At 43.4% G+C, this 24,801-nt stretch overlaps 2 protein-coding genes across 3 annotated transcripts in view; both read right to left on the reverse strand.

Annotated features, from left to right (window-relative positions):
* The window catches only part of LOC139333079 (drebrin), a 30,638-nt gene extending 24,203 nt beyond the window's left edge, over window positions 1-6,435 (reverse strand). The window contains exon 1 of the mRNA XM_070965340.1: window positions 6,033-6,435. Within this exon, the coding sequence (XP_070821441.1) occupies window positions 6,033-6,124 (92 nt within the window). The 5' untranslated portion in view covers window positions 6,125-6,435. The remainder of the gene's footprint in view (window positions 1-6,032) is intronic.
* A 5,994-nt stretch (window positions 6,436-12,429) lies between these two features.
* Window positions 12,430-24,801, reverse strand: part of rhobtb4 (Rho related BTB domain containing 4) — a 41,325-nt gene continuing 28,953 nt past the window's right edge. For both annotated transcript variants that reach the window (XM_070963891.1, XM_070963890.1), the window contains exons 6-11: window positions 24,555-24,774; window positions 23,425-23,543; window positions 18,758-18,908; window positions 18,529-18,617; window positions 18,262-18,367; window positions 12,430-17,905 (exon numbers count right to left, since the gene is read on the reverse strand). In XM_070963891.1, coding sequence (XP_070819992.1) covers window positions 17,727-17,905; window positions 18,262-18,367; window positions 18,529-18,617; window positions 18,758-18,908; window positions 23,425-23,543; window positions 24,555-24,774 — 864 coding nt within the window. In that variant the 3' untranslated portion in view covers window positions 12,430-17,726. The remainder of the gene's footprint in view (window positions 17,906-18,261; window positions 18,368-18,528; window positions 18,618-18,757; window positions 18,909-23,424; window positions 23,544-24,554; window positions 24,775-24,801) is intronic.

Raw genomic sequence — 24,801 nt, forward strand, 5'->3', positions numbered from 1 at the left:
TATCATGCTGGTTGTCACTAAATAGTCCCTCATAACTAGTTTTTATTGGGAGTTCACAACTAGAACCACAACTGGTTCTTGCAACGTTATGCTAGAACCAGCATTTTTTTGCAACTGGGTGCCGCTGCAGTTTCAGAGTGCAATTCAGTTCCACACCGCTGTCGTGTCGAGGTGATTTACAGCATCGCAGCATCACAGGATCGTATTTCATGGACAAAATATTTTCTGGTTTTCCCTCCACATGCTCTGCCTCAACTCTCTTGGTATTTTTTTAGTTTCCTGATAAACAGATAGCGAAATACCCACTGCTGCTAGCCATCGCTGCTGTTAACTAGTTTGCTCAGTTAGCGCAGTTAACGGTCTCATTAGAAGACTCTGCGTGGACGTGGAGCTCAGAGCACCGGGGGGGTTGTTCAGGAATTAGCCTACTCATTAACGATTCATTACTCATCAGGCCCCATGGCACATGGTACACAAAAATTACACAAATTACACAAAAAGTGTGTAATTACACACTTTTTTCATGTAATTACACAAATTACTCAAAAAGTGTGTAATTACACACTTTTTTGTGTACCATGTAGTAAAGTTACACCTACGTGATGCAATGTCTTTTGAAAGGTAGCAGCTCTTTTTTGTTAAGTTATTAAGTTATTTCGTTCCCGATATGAACTGACTCTGAAAAGAATCACCCAGAAGTTCCACCAGGCAAGACTGGGAGTGTTTCAGAAGCAGAGCATTTTAACGGCCTGATTTTGTTGACTTGCTCAGATTTTGTTGATCTTTCCTTGATGTTCGTGCTTCTACCATGGGTAAGTAGGCTACATAGTGAAACGTGTTCTTCAGACTAGGTACGTATTCTCCGTGGATCGAAACAGAAAGCCCCTTCTGGGAGGCTTCTGAAACACGCTGCGGCACTTCTGGTGGAATCACAAGCATTGTCCGGCCACATCGCAGCAGGAACATGACACATGGAAACATGAAATTTGTGGTCAAGAGCTCTGCAGTGCCACCAAGTCATGAAACATTAATGAGCAACCTTCTGCATCTTCTGTGGGGCAATTACAAGTCACACTTCAACACGGTGTCAATTTGCGGTCTCGCAACCAACAGTTTGCACGCTAAGGAACCAAAACATACAGAGACACACACACAATACACACGCACACAATACACACATACAGTATAACCCTCTGCAGTCATGTCTCATCATGCGTGAGACCTACTATTACACTGCAGCTTCATCTTAGAGCCCAGATGAATCTAAACAATGTTTAAGGCAGTAGTAAGCAGTTGTTTAGTGATTACTGTTAGAATCATTCTCTAAGTTCATTTAAACGGATATACATATAACAGCCATTACAGCCATCATTGTCATCATCCTCCAGCATGCCACCCACAGACATGCTCACACAAGCAGCTCAGAAAGCTGAGGGTACTTTCTGCAGAAGGCACAAACAAATCGTGCCGATGTCAGGTGTAAACCTTGTATCTTCGAAATGGCAACTATGTTGGTGGCGTGCAGTCGCTTTTCGAACACTTGCATTCTTATCTTTTGCCCTAATGTCACACCAGAAGCACTTGAATTGCCCGAGTACACACAGATCAGTCACAGTGTCCGGCCAAGAATGAAAGCCTGAAGCCTGGTCGGGCCAAGTACTCGTCTTTTTATCTCTTGCAGCTGTGGTGAGAAGACCTTTGGGTAAAGTTACTCCTAGTCCTCAACCCGAGTCATTTCACTGCTGTGCCTTGCATTCTGCACACTACGAAAAGCAGCCCTAATATTTGATTTTGGGCTCATGCAAAATGTTACAAACACAAAACTGGTACTGCAAGGTTTTCACAGTAGCAGTGCTGTGATAAGTGGTAGGATGCATTCTTCTTTGGAGATCAGTGGAGATCCAGGTCACACAGACAGCTACTGCAAAGTATTACAGAGGAAGCAGAGATGGAGAAAGAGACAACAAAGAGAGAGAGAGTGGACTGGGCATCGGTCCAGTGTATCCATCCTTCCCATTTACAGTTTACTGCTATTTATATCAAGAATCGATCAAACGTGTCCTGTTATCGTTCAGCCTGTTAACAACACTGTGTGCAGCCTTTGAAGCTTTATCCTGAACAGCTAGAGGAAACCGAGCAGACTGCTTGTTTTCTGTCTGTGGGATTCCACAGTCAAGTGACCAGAAGTATTTGTTTCAAAGCAGAGCGCTACACAACAGCTCATGTGTCAACAGCAAGCATTAATATGCTATTCAGTCTCTTTCTGACAGTTGGGTATTTGTGGATAAATAAGGAACTGTATGAAAAGCAGAACCTTTCCGAGGAAGTTCAGGCGGTGAGTAATGTCGTGATAACAGTGTGATGATAATGGTTATTTATCTTTACAAACAAGATGACTGACTTGCTGCACTTGCACATATAATCTCCCTCTGGAGTCAGGAAATACTGTACACCTATACACAAGCAGTCGCACTTAAGTGTGTGCATTCACTCATAACGGCAGGCATGTGTTTTACCTTCCCACCTCCCATCCTCTCCCCGCACCCACAGGTGTATTCCGTGCAACGTAACTTTAGACCCGCAAACTCTTTAGGTCTCGGTTAATCATGCATGAGCCTGTGGAAATTCTGGCAAGTAACAGCAACACAAACACCCCGGGCCTGTGCTGAAATAAAGGCTCCTCCATTTATCATCAACAGGAGAGTCCCTTCTAAAGAGATCAGAGGCCTGAAGAGGAGGGTAGCGTGCTGCTTCTTACATGAAAATGGGTAAGATTGAATTCCAAAGTTTCCACAGACAGTCAAAGCCAAAGAGAAGATGAATGAACGTAAAAATGAAAAGAAATGATCCGTATCCAGGTAATTAATGAATTCAGTGGGTTAAATGACATGTTGCATTAGAGCCCTGGAGGGAAAAAGAACAACATGTAGGACGCCATTCATAAGACGTTACTAACATAAAGTGGAGGCCTTTAAAAAATAAGTGTTGTCAGACGTGAATTTCAAACCTGAAACTTAGCGTCATCCATGACATTGACATGACCATGACTGCTCTTCAGAAATTCTTCAGAATATCTGATCTGTCAAGAACTCGACTATCAAACCAGAATGACAAAGAAAAGACGGATCGGTCTCTGAATACTCTTCTGTTACTACAATGAAATCAGATATTTACTTTATGCGTCACTGCCTGCTGACTGTGATAATCCCTGCAGGAGAACATAGTGAAACACTTAACACAAGCACAACACAGTATCAGAGCAAGAAGTCTATGAGGAAGGTGTGTTGAAAGTCACCAGGGCCTGCAGATGTCTGGATACAGCCCACACCCAGCTCTGATGAATAGAGGTCAAACTGCTCCACAGAGCAATAGGAATTCCCATCTGATATGCTTTGCAAGGCTTAAACAATGCTGTAAACATTTTCTAAACTGATTTCTCCCCTTCTTTTACATGCTTGGCTAAGCTGGTGCTGCACTCTATTTGATACTTGGCAGGAAGACACCTCTGGTAAGGCTGCTTTGGAAAATTGCTCTTATTTACACTGTCTCATTGGCTGAGATGAAAATGTGTAAAATGTGTAGACCAAACCACTGACTGAGGTATTTTCTTCAACTGTTAAAAAAAAAAAAAGACAGGATTCGTTTTACTTTGTGCTCGAGTGAAAAGCAAGGGCTCATATGAAAGATGTCAGCATAGTTGCTTACAAATGTTTCCATTTGTGTATGGCCACATGAAGAACTGCGACCTTACTTAAAGTGCCAGTTTGGTGTAAAATGGTCATAAATCAGGATTTTTGTTGGTAAGAATCAAAAGTATTTCCTGCTCAGAGGATTAGACAATGTCCTTGGGATCTTGCATTTTCACTGTTTCTCTCTCTTTCAGTCTCTCAAAGTACACACAAACACAAAAAGCATGCAGACAGTGGAGGTTTCCAGCCTACCAGTGGGACACTTTGTAGTCCTCAGTGGTCTGGGAGACACAGGAGAGACCTCCGAGGCTGTATGTTGAGCAGAGTTTTCTGAAAGAAGGATGCATTGAAAATGCTCCTCTTTTCTTGAGAGTCTCGCCCACAAAGGGTCTGTTTCCCATTCAGGACACAAGGTCATTAGATAATACGCACAGGGACCTCAAGGCCACACAGTGGGGGCGGGATCGTTCAACAAAACCAGCCCCCTGCCTCTCTCTGTGCAAACTTCTCAACGCCCCAGACCCACTTTAATAGTCTCTGCAGGATGCATATGTACACCCAGACACAAATACATTCACATGCAAACTCACATGCACGCACGTAAAATCCCCTCAACAAACACAGACACACATGCGCGAGGTGGGTGTCTGTTTCAGTGGTTTGACAGTGGGAAACATGACATCATCGTGTCCCCCTCCCACCTTTCTATTCAGTCAGAGCAGAGTTATTTAGCCTTTTAAAGTGGGCTCAATGAATTCTGGGGGATTTTCTTTTATTCTCCTGTAAGCACAACCAAACACGTGCAGGTCGTGGATAGATGGACATGTCAGTTTGTGTGATTGTTTGAGAGGCAGCAAGTTGGCAGACCTCTTTTACTCTGAAACCTCAGGAAAATGCTCTCCAATGAGAAACTGCTGGATCAGTGAAGTACCACTATGGAGGTGCTGCCATGAGACCAAACCTCCATAGTGATACTAAACATGGAAACTTTTAGAGATTTTCCCAAATGCAAGAAAGAATGGAAAGTAGGCATGTTCTGCCTGGATGGGGAACTTCTTTCCACCCCATTCACGAAGATTTTAGCTTGTCAAGGTTAACTCATAGTGCTCTGAATCTCATATCCTCAAGTCAGCGTGGAGTGACAAAAAGCCAGGAAGAACGTAGGAAAAGGGGGCAGAAAGAGATGTGAGGCAGAGGAAGATGAACAGAGATGGGCAGAATCAGTCCCCTACTTCCACATGACAGCACATGTGGAGTTGGCCTTCTTGAAACTATAACTTCAACAGAGTGAGTGGATACTTGGAAAAAGCGGGGTCATAGCTTCTTTAATGTTCCCTGTATTTGCTGAGTATAGCCAGTGACAACAAGTCTGCAGCTGGAGATGGCAATACCACACACACAGCAGGAGGGAGGAAGAAACTGGAGAAGGAGGTTGAGACATGGACAGAGTTGGAGATTCCTATTGTTTGGAAAAGATGGATAGGTTGCCATAGTGACAGAGCTGCCAAACCCTATGACAAAAGGACAGAATGGGCCAAGTGTCAGGTGGTCAGGTAACAGCAGGATGTTTTCTCCCACATGCCAGAGCAGAATGAATGAAATTAAATATTTCAGCTGATGGTGTGTTGAAGAATCATCAAGAGGTGAGATTTAAAACTTGTTAACATTTTGATTATTTCTCAACATTTTAATAATTAGCATAGGTTAGTTGGGTTGTGGATGGTACTATGCTGTGGGTCGAATTAAAGAGCCTCTCCCTGAAAGACAACCCCTGTCAGAGATCAGCACATCAGCAGAAACATGATCCTCAGGACAAAGAATGAAGGCTCACAGCTCCTGGGGGAGAATAGCAAAGTCATGGACGCAGGGTCCGGGTGAGAGCAGCGCACCGCCGGCCAGGTGCTGTGCTCTGAGGCACACCAGCCGCCTGGCGTGCGTAATGGACGGCAACCCTCACCTCACTACAGTTCTCTGGAGGGGCGAGACAATACTTAGACTGTTCTGCTAAACCAGCCTGCATGCATTTGTCATTGCTGCTCCAGGTTGCGTGCTGTCCCTGTGCTGGCCACCTCCGTATCCCTCACTGGATTAGCTGAAATCAAGCCGCTGCTTACGCAACAGATCAACCTGGTTATGCGTAAAGGGCTGCGACCCACTCAGCAAAACAAGATGGAGAACACGAAAGTTTCATGAAAGTTACTGGTTCTGCTCGCTTTCGTAATTTTCTCATTATAATAACGCAGAATAATGAAGTTGACATTTAATCTTTTGCGTTTTGCTGCAGACAAACAGGATTCTGCTTCGGCGTGCAGATGCAATCTTGCTCAAGAGCAGTATGGTTACCAGTTAGTGGAGGAACGGGGGTTGAGGATGTCCTCTTTGGCCGTGAGCAGCGACAGGCTGTAGGTATCAAGGTTGACCGTTGGCGTGCTCATGATGGCAAAAGTTTCCTGACCACTCCCGCAGCTTCTCTCTTCACTGGTCCCGACGGTTTTCGGGGTCGGAGTATCTGCTGGAAAACAGCCACAGCGGAACACGGAGGCTCGTTCGCGGCCGAGAAAACAGCAGTGAAGGTACGCAGGTTCATGCAACGTGAGCTTAAGTTCCAAGTTGGAGCGATCTGTGCGGGCGCTGCGCACTCACAGCGTGGAGGAGACTGCGACTGCACACTGGTCTTTGTGCAGCGGGATAGAATAAGTTTGCACTAGAAAGCCCCACCTCCCGTTGAGAGAGTGGAAAGCATAATGACTTCACTGGCTGGGTTACACTCAGCAACACAGATCATGACTGTCTCATGCATCCTTCTTATCCTGAGCCTGACTTGGCAACTCTTCTTTAAGGCATCTTCTCTGCCCTTCACTGGCCTTACATTCATGTAACACATTGTGTGGAGTTATTGCACCATACCTTTATGTAATATTCCCAGCAAATGAACGATAGCTGAGGGTCAGCCGCATTGAACAATCCAATAAGATTATTTATTTTGTAAGTTATTGTTATTTTTCAAAATAATTGTGATAGCTAAGCTTTCCTTTGAACAAAAACCCACCGTAGGAGTTGCTGATGTGGTTTAGAGGGGCTACAGGGGCAGGGCGGCAGCTTTGGATCTGTCAGGCTCTCTTTGTCTCTTTTTTGTCTTTGAATCGGCCCCCACTGGCCCCTGGCAGACTCCATAGAAGCCATTTACAGTGCAGGCAATCTGAAGGAGCCAAAGAAGGGCCAATTTCATGGGAACTGAGTCTGAGGCGGGCAGCACATTAAAAAAAAAAAGAACAGGGGAGGCTGTTTCAGTGTTTAAGAGCGGCTGGGGGTCCACTCAGTGGCTGCCCAGCAGTGCCACACACACAAACTGACCACACAAACACACACAAACACTGATGTGGGCTCACACGTTCACATGCTTACAAGAGCACAAGCTGTGAACTCCAGACAAGCTCCCGCACACACACTCAGGCGCTGGTATTTGACTGTGGGTCAGTGGCATTGGGGGTTTAAGATCTGGGATTATGGGAAGGCTCCTGAGCTCTGTAATTTACTTAGCAGCCATTCTTAGATAATCCTGGACAGATGTAGAGGATAAACGTCACAGGTTTTCATTTGCCGATGTAGATTTGACCTCACGACATTTGATTTTTAGATCACTGGTGCTAACATTTAATACGCCATGCCATGCTTTTCACTGCTAAGATCTGATCTGGAAACAGTTCCCAGTGACTGAGTAATCCTCTGCTGAATATTGGATTGACACATCACCCGACAACAGCCATCACTCGTGAAAATAACCACTTCCTTTTAAGGCAAAGAATTTCCATTTTGATCTTTGTGTTCTTCTTCCTTGGGTGCATCTTTCACTGTCAGGGTTGCAATATTTTTCAGTCAAGGAAATAAGTAAGAGGTCTGCTGCTTTTTATATATAATTTAATGCTTTCAGTGTTTAGATTAGAGGAGAGTGAGCATCTGTGAAATAAAAGATATCTCTGGTGTTTCAAAACGTTGCCATAATTTAAAGAAACGTGACAAAAATAGAGACACAAATCTGGCGTGATGTTTTGTAACTGCTAAGCCTGCTGGTATCATTTTGTTGTTGTTTGGAAAAGTACATTTCTCCCCAGAAAGCTGACATCTGGTAAACCCTGACTGTAAGTTGTATGAAAAATGCTGCAATAGTTGGATAAGCTAACATGCAGAGCAGACTGACTCTGCTGTTTTGGCCAAAGCTTACATGCCAGAGGGACAGGGGGCATGACATCCCCATGCCGCTATTATTCTTACAACTTCCTGCTATTAGAGGCTCTCCTGCCCTTCCAGCCTCTCAGCGTTTCGCTGTGGATGTGAACTGCAGTGCTGTTATGCTCCACTTCAGAGGACTTTGGCATTTCCTCTGCTGGGGTGCGGTGGCAGCTGTTGTTGGGGATGGGGTCTAAATGTGGGAATGATTGTATGTCCAGTGGGGATTTAGACATGTGTGTGTGTGCACGTGGGGATTTTCTCTTCATTTACTGAAACTCCTTCTCTAATTGTCACAAGCTTTTTGTTCAGCTTCCTGCTTTCCTGACATAGTCTAAACTAGCAGAGTGTGGGTGACGGAGCGTTGAGTGGTCTGTTGGCACGCAACATCCTCTCCAGGACTCTCAGAGAACTCTTAACTTTTAAAACAGGCCTCTTAGATAATTCACTCATTTTTAAAAGTCCCTCTGCATGTGACTGGTCCGCCATCTGCTGATGTGTGACATTGCATAAAATACAAAACATCTCACTCTGAACTGACAAAAAAAACTTCTTCCAAACAAACCACTTCCTTGCAGGCATGGATTAGTCCAAATCCTGTTTTCCTGGGGTGTATCGGGGCTTGCCTGGCAGGTTTATGTGTGTTCAGACCTGATGGGCCAGAGATGTGCTTGGGTTCAGGGGTCACAGCTTGAGCTTTGTGCTCCTGTTGTCCTGCACGTCACTAATAATACGTTTTCCACTGCTCCTCTCTTTACCCACCTCCTTGTGTGAGCATGCACTCTCATATTTGCGTGAATGGTTGCAGTCTTGTGTTCAAGTTTCCAGAAATATAGCCTTTCCACTGAGATTGTCCTGTGATGTTCACAGTCTGAGCTGCTGGAATGTGTCCAACCTTTTATCTGTAAGTGCTATTTGTGCCAGTTTTACACAGTTATAGCAGTTAAAATCATAGAATTTAGCCAAAAATCAAATATATCTTGCAAACAGGAACATTTATTGTCTTCCTGAAGACACTTTGGCAGCTCTGTCTCACCTCCTCCTGTCATGAAAATGCTGAGCTCAGTGGAGGAGTCATGTTATTGCTCTTTTGGAGGTAGATAATGAGGTGGATGAGGGAGAGGCTCATCGGTGGTGATGATACAACTGGAAGTTAGTCACAAGCGATACGCCCAGTGGTGTACACACATTTATCTGACAGCTGAACTCACAAATACACCGGCTGCTCCTCTTTAATGGCTTAGCCTCTAGAGACAATTGAGGTCATTTGAGGTGCTAGACAGGCGTGATGGGAGAGGGAAACATCAGGGGTATGTGGCGAAGATGGAAACAAAAGGCGGTGATTGGAAAGAGAAAGAAAAGACAGAGTGTATTCATACAAGTCAAACATACCCTTTGCCCATGTGTGTGTGTGTGTGTGTGTGTGTGTGTGAGAGAGAGAGAGGTCTACACATTATCTGTGAATCTGAAGGTCTTCTCATCAGCCTTCCAGGTGAGGTCAGTGCTCAGCTATGTGCCTCCACAACAACCCTGAGATATGTTCCCCTTGAGCCTCGGTCTGTTTGTGCGTGTGCAATTTTAAATCACATTCTTACCTCTGTAAACACAAACCCCGAGGACGGAAGAACACGTTTTTCCAAATTGCTTCTTTCTCTCTTCACTCTGCTTCCCTTTTGCTCGTCCAAACTGAGCAAACATAAGCTTTTTGACTTCCTCGTCCTTTGGAGGTGAAATATGACGGGCGTAAACAAATGGCAGGGTCACGCAGAAATAGAAAGAGAACACAAATCTCTGTTAAAAAAGGGGCTCCGCGTCTGCTTTCCCATACAAAGCTGCCCTGAAATTAGACCATGGTGTCAGGATGATAAAGCTTTCATAAACTTTGCTTTGAGAGGCCCTGATTTAGAGGTGTGTGTGTGTGTGTGTGTGTGTGTGTGTGTGTGTGTGTGTGTGTGTGTGTGTGTGTGTGTGTGTGTGTGTGTGTGTGTGTGTGTGTGTGTGTGTGTGTGTGTGTGTGGAGGGGCTGACAGTTTTGTTTATGGAGCAGACCTTGGGGAGGTTTGGACCAACAACATGTAGAGCGGGGTGACATATGCAGAAGAATGTGCTGTCACATGCTGTCATAGGCCTCCATTTACGTTCGGTACTTCTAGATGGTCCACGTTTTTCTAACATGTCCTTTCCATGCGCGTGTTTGTGTGTTATATCATGAAAATACATTCTTGTTCGATCAAGTCACACACCGCCATCATATTCCTCAAGCATCAGCAGGATTTATAGAGCAAATTATTTCAGCTCCCATCATATCATGATCATGTGGTCCACGATGGCACTCACATTGTGCTATCCTGGACTGTGAGACAGTGTGACATCCTTGGCTCTCGTACTCAGATCTTCTTATCTGCTCCTGAGCGATTCCTGGAAAATGGGAGCCAGATGTGATGATGTCAGCGCATCTGTGACTCTCAGCTTGTTTTCTACGAGGCAAGGACGGTGGGAAATTTGAACGCAGCCCACGGATCAAGGAGCTGACGCAGCACAAAGGTCTGTAATCAGTGTTCAGACCGATGCTCGTGACCATGGAGGCTACAAAACGTGTGCTAGTAAATTCCTCCATTAAGCGAATGAGAGGAGGAGTGATTTACGTCATTGGCTGTTAAGCGTTTACTGGTAGGCGGCTGAACTGGTGTCTGATTGTAACACACACATCAAGATGGCGTATGGACTCAAATCGTCCTCCACCCGCAGCCGCCACCGTCCCTCATCACTCCTCTAAAGTTACGCATCACCAGCCACATCACTAAACATCACCATGGCAGCACTCGGCCCTCTCCCCCCCACGTTTCTGTGGCTTTCTGTGATCCTTCACCAGACTTACTCTATTAAAAGTCTCAGCTCACAGCATGTCGAGCTTGATGATGCATGTGTTCAGGGAGCCGCTCGGTCTCGCTTTCATCCGAAGTTTCAAGAAAATCTACAAACAATCTGCAGAAGGTGACTGCTTGGTTAGCTGAAAGACGGCTTTTAATGCTGAACGAATGAAGCAGTAATGATGAGGCAGATGCTGATTGTGTTGAAAGGATGTTTGAACTTTCATCTTAATATCACTGGAATTCCAAACAAGACCAGCAAATATTAATGAGAAACACATGAGAATTCAAGTTTAGGGTGGATTTTCTGTCAGTGCCAACTGTCTACCAATGACAACAATACATCTAACACACTGATAAACGTTGGCTTATCATACTACATTCTCCTTGACAGGGTTTGACTCAGCTCAACATGATATTTCAGGGTTTTCTGTGGTCGCCCCAGTTGACAGAACATGCAGATTTCAATGCTCTGCTCAACAGGAGTTAGTGCAGCCACCTCCTGACAGCAGCTCAGTCGTGGCCCTGAAACAGTAAATGTCTATGAACCTTGGCATGTCCTCGATCCCAGCCTAACTCTGGATCTCGTGAATCCCCCACTAAGCCTAGAGAGCCTGACAGAGGACCTGTGCTGCTGGATCCAGGCCTGTAATACCAGTCTTCAGCTCTGTGTGATGTATGTTTTTTCATGTTTGATCATAAGCACAGAATAAAGAGATTGTCTGTGTAAGTGGGTGAGACCCTGAAAGACACATATCTGAGCCATGCAGCTTTTAGGCTATACTTAAAACAGATTACTTTAACATTTAGAAAATGTCTGTTCAACCCATCCAATCTGTAAATGTTTTTTTTTCTGTATATTTTACAAAGCAGCGTTGCAGAGTTGTTTGTCTCCACTAGGTGGCACAGCTGCATCAAACTTGCAGTGTGTGCATTTTGTGAAACAAAGGGTGACGAGAGACAAAAGAAAAATAAAGAATTGAGTCAATTGTGTTTTTTATATTAACTTTTCATTCTTTCAGACTTAAATATACCGAATTTCTACATCACAGTGGCTCATTGAAACCCATCTTTAGTTTAATGTGCTGTAACTGCCCTCAGTTTACAGTCACAACAAAGAATAATGACATTGAGTATAGATGTTTTTTCAAATCGTAATTCAGGCAAACCATACATAAAATACAAACATATTATTTGATCCTGGTGAGCATTATGAGGCATCACCCTGTGCATCAGGGTGTTACAGGCAGTTTAAATAGATTAGTGAATCATCATGACTTCATTTTCAAGCTGCCTCTTTTTTTATTGCCCAGTGCTGCATTTAGGACTTTTTACCATCAGCCACTTCCCATGTCTTCAATTATAGTTCTACAGTAATTCTTGCGTGCTTGTCTGCACTCATACTACTTCTGTCTGTTGGTAATCATGTGTTCAAGTAAATGCAAGTGTACATTTTCTGAAACTTTAAATAGAAGAAAGCAGCTGCATCTTTCTTCATTGTGGAAACAGAAAAACACACAATAACAAACGTGTGAGACGAGTTCAAAAGATTAACAGTTTTAATAAAATCCATGTCAAACATCAAAATACTGAAATGGCAAATAAAGAAAAAAAATTCTACTTTTGTTTTTTTTTTTAATTTTGTACAAATCACAGTGGTTCAAAAATATTACAAATTTTTCGTTTCAAAACATTTTTTGCAAAAGCAGCAAAACATTCTGATTGTTGTATATTTTCTTGAAAGCCCTTAATAGTTGGTGAGTGTGGTGTGCTCTTTCTTTTGCCTTTTATTGTAACACACACAATAACATGAGCCGTAAATGTTAATAAAACTCATAGGAGTCGATGGAAACAAAAGTGCATAACAATACTATACAGTATATACGATCCACTTAAAAATAATACAGTATAGACCAGGGGTTAATCACACCATGTCTGTCTATATAAACACTCTCCCTGTCCTGGGTCTCCATGTGCATACAATCCTACTGTATGTATACACCTGCTTAGTTCATAGATACAGTGAGGTGAGCAGTTATAAGGTGAGAGGTTATTTTACAACACTGTACTGTACTTTGGATAACAACTATCTTCATTAAAGCATAATATAGTGTGTATATAGCTGTCACAGCTAATATCTGCCTTTAATCTGACCAGTAGTTCACAGATGCTGTTCCCCAACTTACAATACACTGACGTTATGCATGATTGCAACATAGAAAATTGCAGCTAAATAGTGGAAGCAACAGGGCAAACTGTTGAATGAGAGAGAAAGAGAGCACGAGAAAGAGGAAAAGTAAGAGGATATTTCAGTTTTGATCAAGAAACTGGTAAATATAAAGACTTAGCACGCTTATCAAAAAAGTTGTATTAGGCTACATAATAGAAAGTGCAGGCACCTGAAAGAGTGCGAAAATATTTTAAAACTGCTGGTTTGCTGGGTTTCTTGGTCATTTCATAATTTATCTGTTGCGTAGCTTTAGCACAGACGTTATTACATACTAAAGCTGTAAAGCTCCGGATCTGTGTTAGCATGACCCCAATAGCCAGTAGCTATGCTAAGATACCGTGCATTAAAGAAAGCTGCCTACTCTTCTTTCTGTGCTCACGTGTGTGTATTTCTTGGCTTAATCGACTTTATTTTGAGCCCAGAAGGCTGCAGGTGCAGCGCTGTCAGCCTGTACAGAGCCAAAAGAGTGAGATTTCACTGAAGGCACAGGAGAGGAGACACCCAAGACGATCAAAAACCAGGTGTTCCCTCAGTCACTAGGCCTCACTTTTATAAAGGAGGGTCAGGCCTGTTAAGAAGGAGGAAAAGCTCCCCCTAAAATCAATGAGTACGATGTGACAGTGAAAAGGATGTGACGCGATCAAGCCAGACAATCCAAATGAATGTAACTTTGGCCTTTAGGGGTCAGTGTGGAGCATATACTGAGGGCTGAATAAAGCTAATAACTCTCAAAATTTTGCATCTTCATCTCTCCCTCTCTGTATATCAGGCTTTCTCAGCCTTTTCTGGCCCAATTATATTTCCCACAATTCTCAATTTTCACCCCAATAATTAGACAATAATCACGTTGTCGTGAAGTGGAGGCATCCAAATATACAAATAAACATTTTAGTGATTACAACATATATTTCAAACCTACAGTCTTTAATTTAGTTTATATTATTATTCAAATTTTAGACATTTCCTATAACCAAACCCCAGATAGGGCCCCGAACCCAAGGTTAAGAAACTCTGCTGTATATACAGAAGCCTATGTCAGACTCCAGAAACATGCATCATGCTTTACCCAATTCCTCTGTCATTACATGCAGGCCAAACCCAAACATTGCACTTGGCTTTCAGCCATTTAGGACATTCTTAAATATGTGCATTACAATACTTGATGTCAGTTAAAATTTTGCTTTTTAGTTTTAGGCTCTCTACCCAATATCTTAAAATCGCAAGCTTGATAGATTGTATTACCTACAGTAACAGCATGAAAGGGAAAGCTGTAACACTGCACAGCAGCAACAGATACTCTGCATTTGTTTTCCAAGAAACTGTCTGTGGAATGTCCCAGCATATTATTTAAAGTTGTATATTTAGTGATGCTACCATAAGCTGTACTGAGCTAATTTAGCGAAAGTTGTGCATAAAGCCACACAGCAAGAAGACAGCTACTGTGGGGTTCAGTCGTGTTATTCGGCTCCTCACTGAGAAAGATGTGGGAAAATTTGAAAGACTTAAGTGGAGATATCGTGCTACAATCATTATGTTTAAAAACAATCTTACTTAAGAAACAATTCATGCTAAGCACAGAAAGGTACAGTCATAGACAAAAAAAAGAAGAAAGTGCATTCCAACACCAAGTGTCATTATAATGACCAAGTTAGGCCACCATGCAAATTAACCACATTCTGACAGTGGTTGCACCCTCCCAGCACACAGGCCAGCCAGTGCTCATTAAAAAGTCAGTGGTTTTGAAATTACGCTACAGGAATCTACCTGTCATTTTTATCCCTACATCTCAATCACCTGGTCAGTGGAGATTTCCAACCACAATGTGAGTCCTACATCCAAATAATTACCAGTCTAGAAAAACTACTAATGCAAGGCCGTATGATTAGACCAACCTACAGCTCTACACTTTAATTCAAGGCCATTCGTCTGCATAAAAAACAGCAGTGGGCCTAAAGATTCTCCACCGGCATGGCTCAAGTTGGCTCAGAAATCCCCTCCAGAAGGGTAATGGCTGAGGGTGCATAAAGCAACACCATAATCCATTTTACAGTTGTCACATTATGGTAGCCATTACCACTCTGTTCATCATGTCAACCACTGCAGAACCTGTCTGCAGGTTTGAACTAAGATGCTGCTAAAATCCCAACTAATTTTTAGTTTTGTCCAACTATAAGGCACAGGGACCAAGAGAAGAGGCTTAATGGGTCATACCAACCATTAATAAGACAAATCTAATAGCCATCCCTTCTATGGGGAACTAAAAAGAGGCCATGGAAGTCCATCAAAAACTGCCCCCCAACTGTCTCCTCTCCTCTCATTTCTAAATTCCCAAAGCGCTGCACTGGGATGGTTTAAATATCCGTGGAGAAATTCCAAAATATGTAGGTTGCATGTAATGCTGACTTCACTTTTACTCCACTTTCACTCTTTTCAGAGAGGAATCAGTTCACTTCTCACTTGGGTCTCTTGAGATCCTATCTGACTTCTATTTCGGCGACTGACAATGACTTTAACACGCCTCCTGTGGACAAAGGCAGAGCGCACCATGTTTCACACAATCTGTCTATCTCCTGCAGTTGCCTGGGCCAAGCTGAGGGGCGCAAACCCACAAATAGAACAACGTGCTAATAGAAACTCATCACCACAAAGTCTTGTTTTCACATTCGGTCCTAAAGCCCAAAGAAATTAGCAGCCTTGAGAAGAAAATCTGATTTTCTCTCACATGCAGTCATAAATCAAGCCGTTTGCCATTTGAGACAACACTCACAACTGCAAATTCAATCTAAACTAATATTATTTTCCTGGTTAACAAGGAAGCAAAACAGATCCCACTGTTTTTTAATACAAAAGCGCCAAAAGACATTAGAAGCTTGTAACCACTGTATGTAAAATGAGAAATCTACACAATCTAAAAGCACTGACCTGTTATGACCTCTTACAGACTGTTAGCATATGGAGAGGAAGTTTAAAAAAATGCTCATGTGTCAAATTTTAATACCATAATTACATTTCTGCACATTCATCACAGGTAAACACTAAATAACTAGACTTAAACTGTGAACATAAAATCGCATGTGTGTCTGTGTGTTCATGCGGACACTGTCTTATTGTGTCTTAAGCACCATGTTCGATTCCAGCAAGAGGAATGGAAGGCAATGCCCAGCAGGGACACTTTTCTCCTGACACCACAGACTGAAACGAGGAGGGATTCGGTCATTATGCTGCCTCCTTCTCCTCAAAGCCACTTCCTCCTCCGTCCCCTCTCGCCACTGAAGGAAGCAGGGAACCAGGAATGAAGAAAGTGAGGAAGAAAGAAATCAAAAGAGTCACAGCTTTGGTATTCAGAATTAGGTGAAAATCAGGGTTTAAATGCACTAATAACACTGTGAATGTGCTTTAGCTTTTTGTAACACTTTGCAAGGATTAAGTTATACTGATGAGCTTAATATTTAATAGAGTGAAGAAACCACAGGGATAAAAACTCCCGTTAGTTAGTGTGAGGGTTAGTGCCGAAGCCCTGAGCAGTGCTGCCCCTAGTGGTGAAGGGGTGTAAAGGCAGGCTGGCTGAGGTGCTTCAACGCAACCTAGTGGTCATGGACGTTACAAGCGGATTTGTTTAATACTGTATCCATCATTCCTCCATGGCAGAGGTATCAAGTAAGGCTAGCCCTCTCTACCCCCATCATTGCTATAGAGTGGTCACTTTGAATGTCTCTGAAGTGCAGTTTGGTGAATCCAACTCATTTTGCTTTTTTGCAAGTGTGGTGTGCAGGAGGAGGGGGTGGGAGGTGCAGCGTTGGATTACGGACACGAGGACCACATCGGTATTAGACTGAAGGCTAATAGCTGTGATCAAGCCTCCTGACTGGAGCATCCTAACTTGCTAATGGTTTCGAGGTTGCCCTTACACTCAAACCTGGGAAGAACAGTCCCATCTTTGCGGTTCCGACAGCAATCATGGTCCTCAACACTTCCTGGGAGTAGTGCACGCCATTAACCCTGATAAGAGTGTCATAGAAGGTGCAAAAAATATACAAAAAGGTCAAATAATATCAAAATAATAATAATTACATTGTTAAGTGTCACTCCCTGGGAATCCAGTGCTGGTTTTAGAGGGGCGGATCTTTCGCACGGGTCTGCGTGTGCAAGCTAACAGTCTGCGTAGAAGTGAAGGCAGAGGTGAGCTCCACGAGAGGAGCCGCGGTGGTCAACGTGTAATAGTCATTAAGGTCAATGTGAAGGATGGAGACTGAGAGAGATAGAGAGCCCTTGCTCCCAGTCCAATCACTCAAAGGCTGGGACTCTGTGAGTGCTGGTGGAGGGACAGAGCTCTTGTGGAGGAGACAAGGGGCTGCACTGCAACGCCGTGGGCCCTTATAGGTCAGGGCGTCTGGGAAGCACTCAACTCGGAAGCATCACTCAATCATAATAACTTCAAACATACACCCACGCATCCACGCACATACCCTTCAGTTAAGTCTACACTTGCCACACAAGCATTCCAAAAAAGCACTCATGAAGTCACCCACAGTTAAAAAGAGGCACATACATTCCCCCAAACATGCTGACATTCAGGCATAGAAGCACTGAGAGTCATTTCTCCACTGATAGAGGGTTCAAAGAGGACCTCCTCTATATACGTTACAGGGGTTAAGTTATCCTGGGTGGGACGATCCAGGTGAGGATGAAGAAGTCAGTGGAGGAGACCCTTTAGGAGACGTGCGGAGAGGAGGACGGGTGTCTCCAGAAACACCAGCCCCGTTTGGTGTGTTGCTTACGCAAGATCTCCTCCTCACGCTCGCGCTCCTTCTGAGAGCGCAGATAGCGGTCCTCCTCCTTCAGGAACCACACAGGAGGCCAACGCTGCTTCTCAAAGTGCTTCTGGTTTTCTGCAGAGAGAAAGAAAAGGATATGTACAGAAAAGACTGCAACATACTATTTAAAAGAGACGTGTCTGAGATGTACCTGAAGCAAGACATCATTTTCATTTGCTTATTTTAACAAGATCAGCCCATGAGGGGCTAAAGGGTTTCTTCTACTATTTTTATTTTTAGCTGCCTTGCACTAGTACAAAAAATTCTGCCTTCCCACTCCAACCAAATGCTTGCTATGAACAAGTCACGGCATGCTGCAAACTAGCTGCAAAGCAAAGTCTGCATGAGTTTTACTGAGGGGGAAGTTGCATGTGTGAAATAGGTTTGGGAGAGACAGATTATCAGGGCCAAGAGAGGCGAGGTGCCGGTACCTGGAGACATGGCCTTCATGTCTTTGGGAAACTTGCGGCAGATGCTGTTATAATTAGTGCAGATGTGATGGAGACACCAAGCTGATAGCTGCTTGGCATTGTGGAACTGCAAAAGGAGAAATGAGAAGTTATTACAGCTATGACAGAAGAGAATCAGATGTTATCAAGGTGGATTATTATTCATTATTTTAAAAATACAATGTAGAATGAATCATTAATAAATTCTAAATTAATTGTTTTTTCAAGGACTATTTTGCAAGGACAGACCTGTGCAACCTCGAGGTAAGCCAACACCTGTCCATCAATGTCACCCCCTTTCACTGCCAGCTGGAGAAGCTCCTCCACAGCGTGCTGCTCTGAAGGCACAAAATGTACATAATCATGTCAGCATTTACTGTTCACATGCACCACTGACAGGCCCGCATTTAGCTCCCGGTCATAAATTCTTAGGTAGCTCTCTTTGCAGTATTTCTAATACCACACAAAGAGTCTTTACCTGTGATTGCGACAAGGCGTGGCAAACAGAGACGGTTGGCCAGAACAATTAGTTCCATGGGCTCCAGACCAGGACAGGGTGTCAGCAAGCCGCAGTACAGGAACTCCAACACCCCATGCATACAGGCCGTACTGGTGTTAGGAATGGGTACCTGGAAAAAGACCATATCAAGAGTAAACAAAACAAAACAAAATGAAATAAATTAAGAGCTGAAACTCAATGAGGAGTCTCTGTGGACTTCATAGGCATGAAAAATTGACATTTTTTGAAAAAATTCATGAAAGTATCCATATGAGTTAAGCCTGTAAACATTGCATGTATGTATCTGCTCCTGCATTTGCACATTTATGTTAAGATACAAAATATTATGTTGGCAAATTCATATATGCTTAAAGAAGTATAATAGCTAGAAATGAGTGGGGTCTAAAAAAGGCAGTAATATCAATGAAAGCCTTGCAGTGGGTATTTGGAGCCAAAGGGCAGAGGACATGCTGCTCTGGTCACATCCTCTTTGATCCAGGCTCAGATGAAAGCGCTGTCTGTGGGCTCGTGATGCGAGCAATATAGCTAACGCTAAAGAAGCCAAAGCACGCACAGGCAACCCTGCGACGCTGGGAACAGTGAGATGCAAGCCCAGCCTGAATGTGCATTAAGCCACTATCACACTGAAACCCTTTTTGCAAATGAGATGCTCAGATGGAGCACTGGGGCTCTCCAAAGGCATGGACGGTGCGTTATTATGCACATCATGCTTCTGTAATGTAAATAATCTAAAATAATCCAGGCATGCGGTTAAACATGCTTAATATTTGTGTGAAACAACACACAGACCCTGCAGGCAATGTTTTATAGTTTATAGTGAAACAAAAAAACAACCACCCACAATGACCTCTAGATGACGCCATACCATCAATTAGACTTCAGCTACACCAAAGGCACTGGTTATGCTGCTTTCCAGGGCAGCCCACCATTCCACTTTGTGTAGTTATGGAAATAAATGCATACAAATGAGCAAGACCTTTTGACTGGCCTAATTACTGTTAGTCAGACCAACATCAATTCATCGGCAGGTAACGCAAGCAAGCCCAGGAAGGACGGAAGGAGGGTCGGTGATGATGAGAGTGATGACCTGACCCCTGCAGGAGTGTACCCACTGAGACGCTCTTCAACCTCCACTCCCGTAACCAATTAGGAGAATGTCAGCTTGCTGCGAATTCTCGTTATGACTCAAATGTCATAACACCAAGACTTGAGAGTTTAAAGCCCCAGCTGGAGCCAGGAAGCTTTAATGAGTGGACACATTGACGGCAACAGGGCATTTATGGATGGGACCAGCTGTACTGACAGGTGTTCTTTTGCCCCCTCAGCCCACCGTCCGAGAGGTTAATTAAAAGTTTAGTGCAAGATTATTTTATTTGCAAAAACCCATAAAGTTTAGGCTCGGAGTGATGGAAAAGGAAAAAAATGCTGAATTGACCTAAAGCCCAGACAGCCTTAAAAAAAAAAAAAAAAACACGCCTCAAGGGAACTGAAAAAAAGACTATAATGAGTGTAAAATACATTACAGTCAAATCTCAAAATAATGTGTGGGTGAGGAAAAAGCTGTGAGTCACACAGCCGCCACCACAGATAAGGTGCAAAGTTTAAGAGGAAGAGTAAGAAAATCAAGGTTTTTCTTCCTCTTCCCGTTAAATCTGCTGTCTCCTCTTTTATTAAGAGTGAGGCAGGAGCTTAACAGGCTTTCACATTTGACAAGTAATACTCCACACGCGGTGAACACAAGACCACGAACACGTCGAACACAATCCAGGGGTGTACCATGACACTTTCAGCCAACTGCCTACAGACAGCAAAGCTCCAGACGCGCCTTCTGACTCATGGGTTTTGATTACTACACCAGGGTGGGCGATATGTCCGAAAACGATACCACAATATTACTTCTGCGATAATGACAGTCTTGACAGTTAGACAAAATAGTACAATTTGCCAGTGATTCAGCAGAGCTACGCTGAGCCATTGGAGTTTGTCCGCTCGGTTTAGAGCTCCTCAAGGGATATTTAGTTTGCCTTGTACTCAGCCAACAGTTTTCAGGTGGTGAAATAAGTTCTTGCACAATTACATATTAGCGTGGTTTGTGCTGCTTCTGATCTTTTGTTACCAAAGTTCCACATGACTGTAGCTGCTTTTTATATTAAGATACAGATATTATTGCTAACAATATGCTGTGGCAGACCCCTTTCACAGATAAAACTTTGAAACTATGACTGACTGCATGTTTATTGTATCAAATTTGTATAATGTAACTAATACCATTAATACAACAAATAATAACATTAATAAATTGGTTTGAAACGTATTTCTTATGCTGTTCTGCACAAAACTAGAATAGCCGTGTTATCACACAACAGCCTGCACACTGAATGTGTGAGTCTAAAAATACTGAGCAGGAAGTGTGACATGACCATGAAAATAGAAATGGCTGATCACATGCTACCCTCACAGTTATAGTTACAGGTTCCACTATGAAGTTTCATATAATGGAATTATATAATGCCATGTCCACACCAGAGAAAACAGCTGTAATATGATAATGTGATATAGTCTGTTCAAGGTCAAGGTTCATTTATCATTTCAAAACACAGGGTAGCAGAATAAAATGCAAGTTGTAGCCCCTTCATGCTACACATGTAGACATATTGAATTAATATATATGCTACTTCTTTCTATGTCATTAATTTCTATGTTCTGTCATTTATCTATGGTGGCAGGTTTAAGCTGACCATCTCTTCATTGCTCATGTTGTTGTCCTGAAACCAACAGCCAGTTACACTCAATCAACTATGTGTTTATTTTTGTTTATTTTGAACAAGTTTCCCAGAATTCTTCATTTGATTTTGGGACAGACTGAGTAATTCACTCAGTTCGGGGCTTAAACATACGGTATAACCTTCAGATAAGTGTAGAATCACTATATCATCTACATGTAATTCCAATGAAAGCGGCTGAGCAATAATATTTCATGATCAACCAGATTTACCAGATCTTATCTTGACTTCTTTTTTAGGAAACATCAACATCTCTTGATACTTCCTCCAGCACAGATTCTCCTTTAGAGTAAGCTGAATATAACCAGACCATCTGCTGTGTCACGGTTGTGTAATTGACTTATTGGGCCTTGCTCTAAAAGCCCTGCTTCTATTCAGGGACCGGCGTTAAGTGTTTTAGCAAGCTCACTTCTACTGACACCGCTTCTCAAAGTGATGTGTGTCTCAAAGTGAATGAGATACACAGTCAGCCAATTGCGTAGCAATTCTGCAACTGCACATTAGCAAGACTTTACGACTACATCTTGCCCGTCTCAAACCAGTAAATAAACAAAGCAGTAAACTACAGCTTACAGTTAACATATAAAATCAAAGTCACTACTTAACACTGCAGAGCTTTCAGCAAAAAAAAAAAAAAGCAGGTACATTTAGATGCAAACAAAAATACTTGCTCATAAAAATAAATGCTGACAGCTTCATTGTGCAGTCAGTCTTTGAGTCATTGTCTCCAGGACACCTGCCTTCTATGCTGTGCCAGCTTCATGCCATAAACAATGCCACAATAGTCACTAACATGAGCCGTCAGAGTAACCATAGACACCGGCAGCCCACCAGCAGCAAACACTGTGCCCCCTCAGTGATGCTGATGTCCTGTTTTCACCACCGTCCACAATAGCTGCTGTGGCTTTTTTCACACCCACTCACATGGTGTGTTCTGGAATAAAATCCAGACTATCCACGTGAAAAGACAGAAAAAAATTTTCTCTAATAGGTCTACATCAGTTTTCTTCTAACGTGCCTTTGGCGTGCTTTGAGCTTTACACTTTTACTGAATGAACAACGTATTCATTCCTTGTCTGTCTGTGTAATTCTAATGCTTCTGAATCTACGTAACCTAACCCCGCCGACCTTGAAAGTAACCATACCCCAATGGATCTGGTTCTGCAACACAGTCCGCGGAGCGTTGACCTAAAGACACGAACTTCCTCTCTTTTTAGGTCAGGTCGACTGGAACTAAAAAATAGCCTTGTAATTCTTTACCCAGACCAGCCCACCACTACCAGCCCGAGGATAGTCCAACCAACGCTGCCACATCGATGCACATTCAAACACACCTGTTCACGCTGGTGCATAATCAAAGTGAGCCAGGGACATGTTTGTCTTTTATTTTTGTACACCTCAAGCAGCCCACAGAGCAACTAGCCCACCAGGATTTCTCCCACTGCTCCCGATGCCCAGTTCGACTATGCCTATGTCTGTGCTATGACTATGCCCCCTGGAGGAGCACCAGGCAACCAGAGGCTGAACGTCAGGTGAGGGCACATCTAAAGTAACCAGACCCACGACATGGGGAATGGGCTTACTTTAAATCCTGAGGCAGGTTAGTGAAACATTCTCATTCTACTATGACAGGGTGCATATCTGCAGAGCTTCGACCACATTTGCACATGGTTGGCAAACAGCAACCTGATAACAGGCAATTGCACAATTAAACTGCCCCTAAAGGCTGATCTGAGCTAACTGTGGCAAATTTCCAAGGATTCAGGATAAAGACACTTAATCCCTTCTGGAAACTTTAAGGTGACTCTGTCCCCAAGCTCTTCCTGGTACGCCTAAACTCACCTCCTCAATGTAGCTTTCCATGAAGGAGCCACGGAACATGGCAGCCATCCAGTTGCAGCTGGAGATGAGCAGGGGCTTGTGGGCCGGAAGGCAGCCATCGTCCAAACGGAACACCACATCTAAAACCGGGGTGGGAAAAGAGCATTCATCTCGTGGAGTGCCACAGAAGCCCAAGCTACAGAGGGGGGAAAGACAGACAAGGCAGACGTCCAGACATACGCACAGGCAGACAGAAGGCCAGACAGACACACACAGAGACATAGACACAGGTAGACACACAGAGAGATAAATTGACAGAAGGACAGAACAGCTTTTGACACAGAGTAAGGGAAGGAGAGCAGATGCAGGGTAGTAGGTCACGGAGCAAATCCTGTGTGGACTCTGGACTAGAGCTTTGGTGGAGAAAGTGCTGATAGGGAACACAACGACTATGTGTAATACTGTTGCAATGGGCTACATCTGAAAGTATTTCATCGAACTCAATCCTTGAATAATAAAAAGGACAAAGCAGACCTGTTTATACAAGTGATCCGATTAATTTATCCATAGAATGTCTTATAAGCATTTTAAAGAAAGACTCCCATTATTATGATCAAGAAGACAACAGAGAAAGTATAGAAAGAGGTGAATGTGAGACAGGCTTTGTTCAGAGACAGCAGATGTCTGGCACGGACTGCTAATGCCGTCACAACATGCATACATTACAGCTTAGGGGACAGACAACACAAACACGAGACACAGGAAGCACACAAGAGCGAACACAAGACAACCGAGCAGGCTGAAACGCGCCATCAACTCGCTTGATGACGTTCAAAGGAGTTCAGAAAACAGATAGACAAGAAACACACACAATGCATATTTGAGAGCAAATATATATGTATGATCAAATGTACACGGTGTACATTTCCATAGACTGAAAGAGAATGTTGGAAATTAGTCTTTCTCATTCTTTCTCGCACATTCTCCTCATCAGCTTCTCATTATCCTGTACCACTCACATACGCCCACACACACATGCACACACTTACAGACAAACACCTACTGATGCATACATGGAAAACATCCACAATGACACCCGTGCTACTGAAAGTACTGAATGGCTCTGAATGGTTGGCACAGTGGTGGTTTACCAGCAAAAGTCCCTTTATTGAGACACTCCTTGATGCGGTTGGCTCTGCGGACATGAAAGGCCTTGGTGATCTCCTGGTTCATGAAACTCTCTCTGTTGAGAACATTGGCCACCATCATCCGCAGGTCGAACACCTCCAGTAGCTCTGCGATGGTAGCCACCTGCATCAGATCCCCTCGGCCCTCGTCCAGACTGCCTGTGTACAGGTACTGAAGCACCGCCTGAAACCAGGGTAAATTGAGATGTCA

Source organism: Chaetodon trifascialis, chromosome 6 (assembly GCF_039877785.1).
Source record: "Chaetodon trifascialis isolate fChaTrf1 chromosome 6, fChaTrf1.hap1, whole genome shotgun sequence".
Taxonomy (NCBI): domain Eukaryota; kingdom Metazoa; phylum Chordata; class Actinopteri; order Chaetodontiformes; family Chaetodontidae; genus Chaetodon; species Chaetodon trifascialis.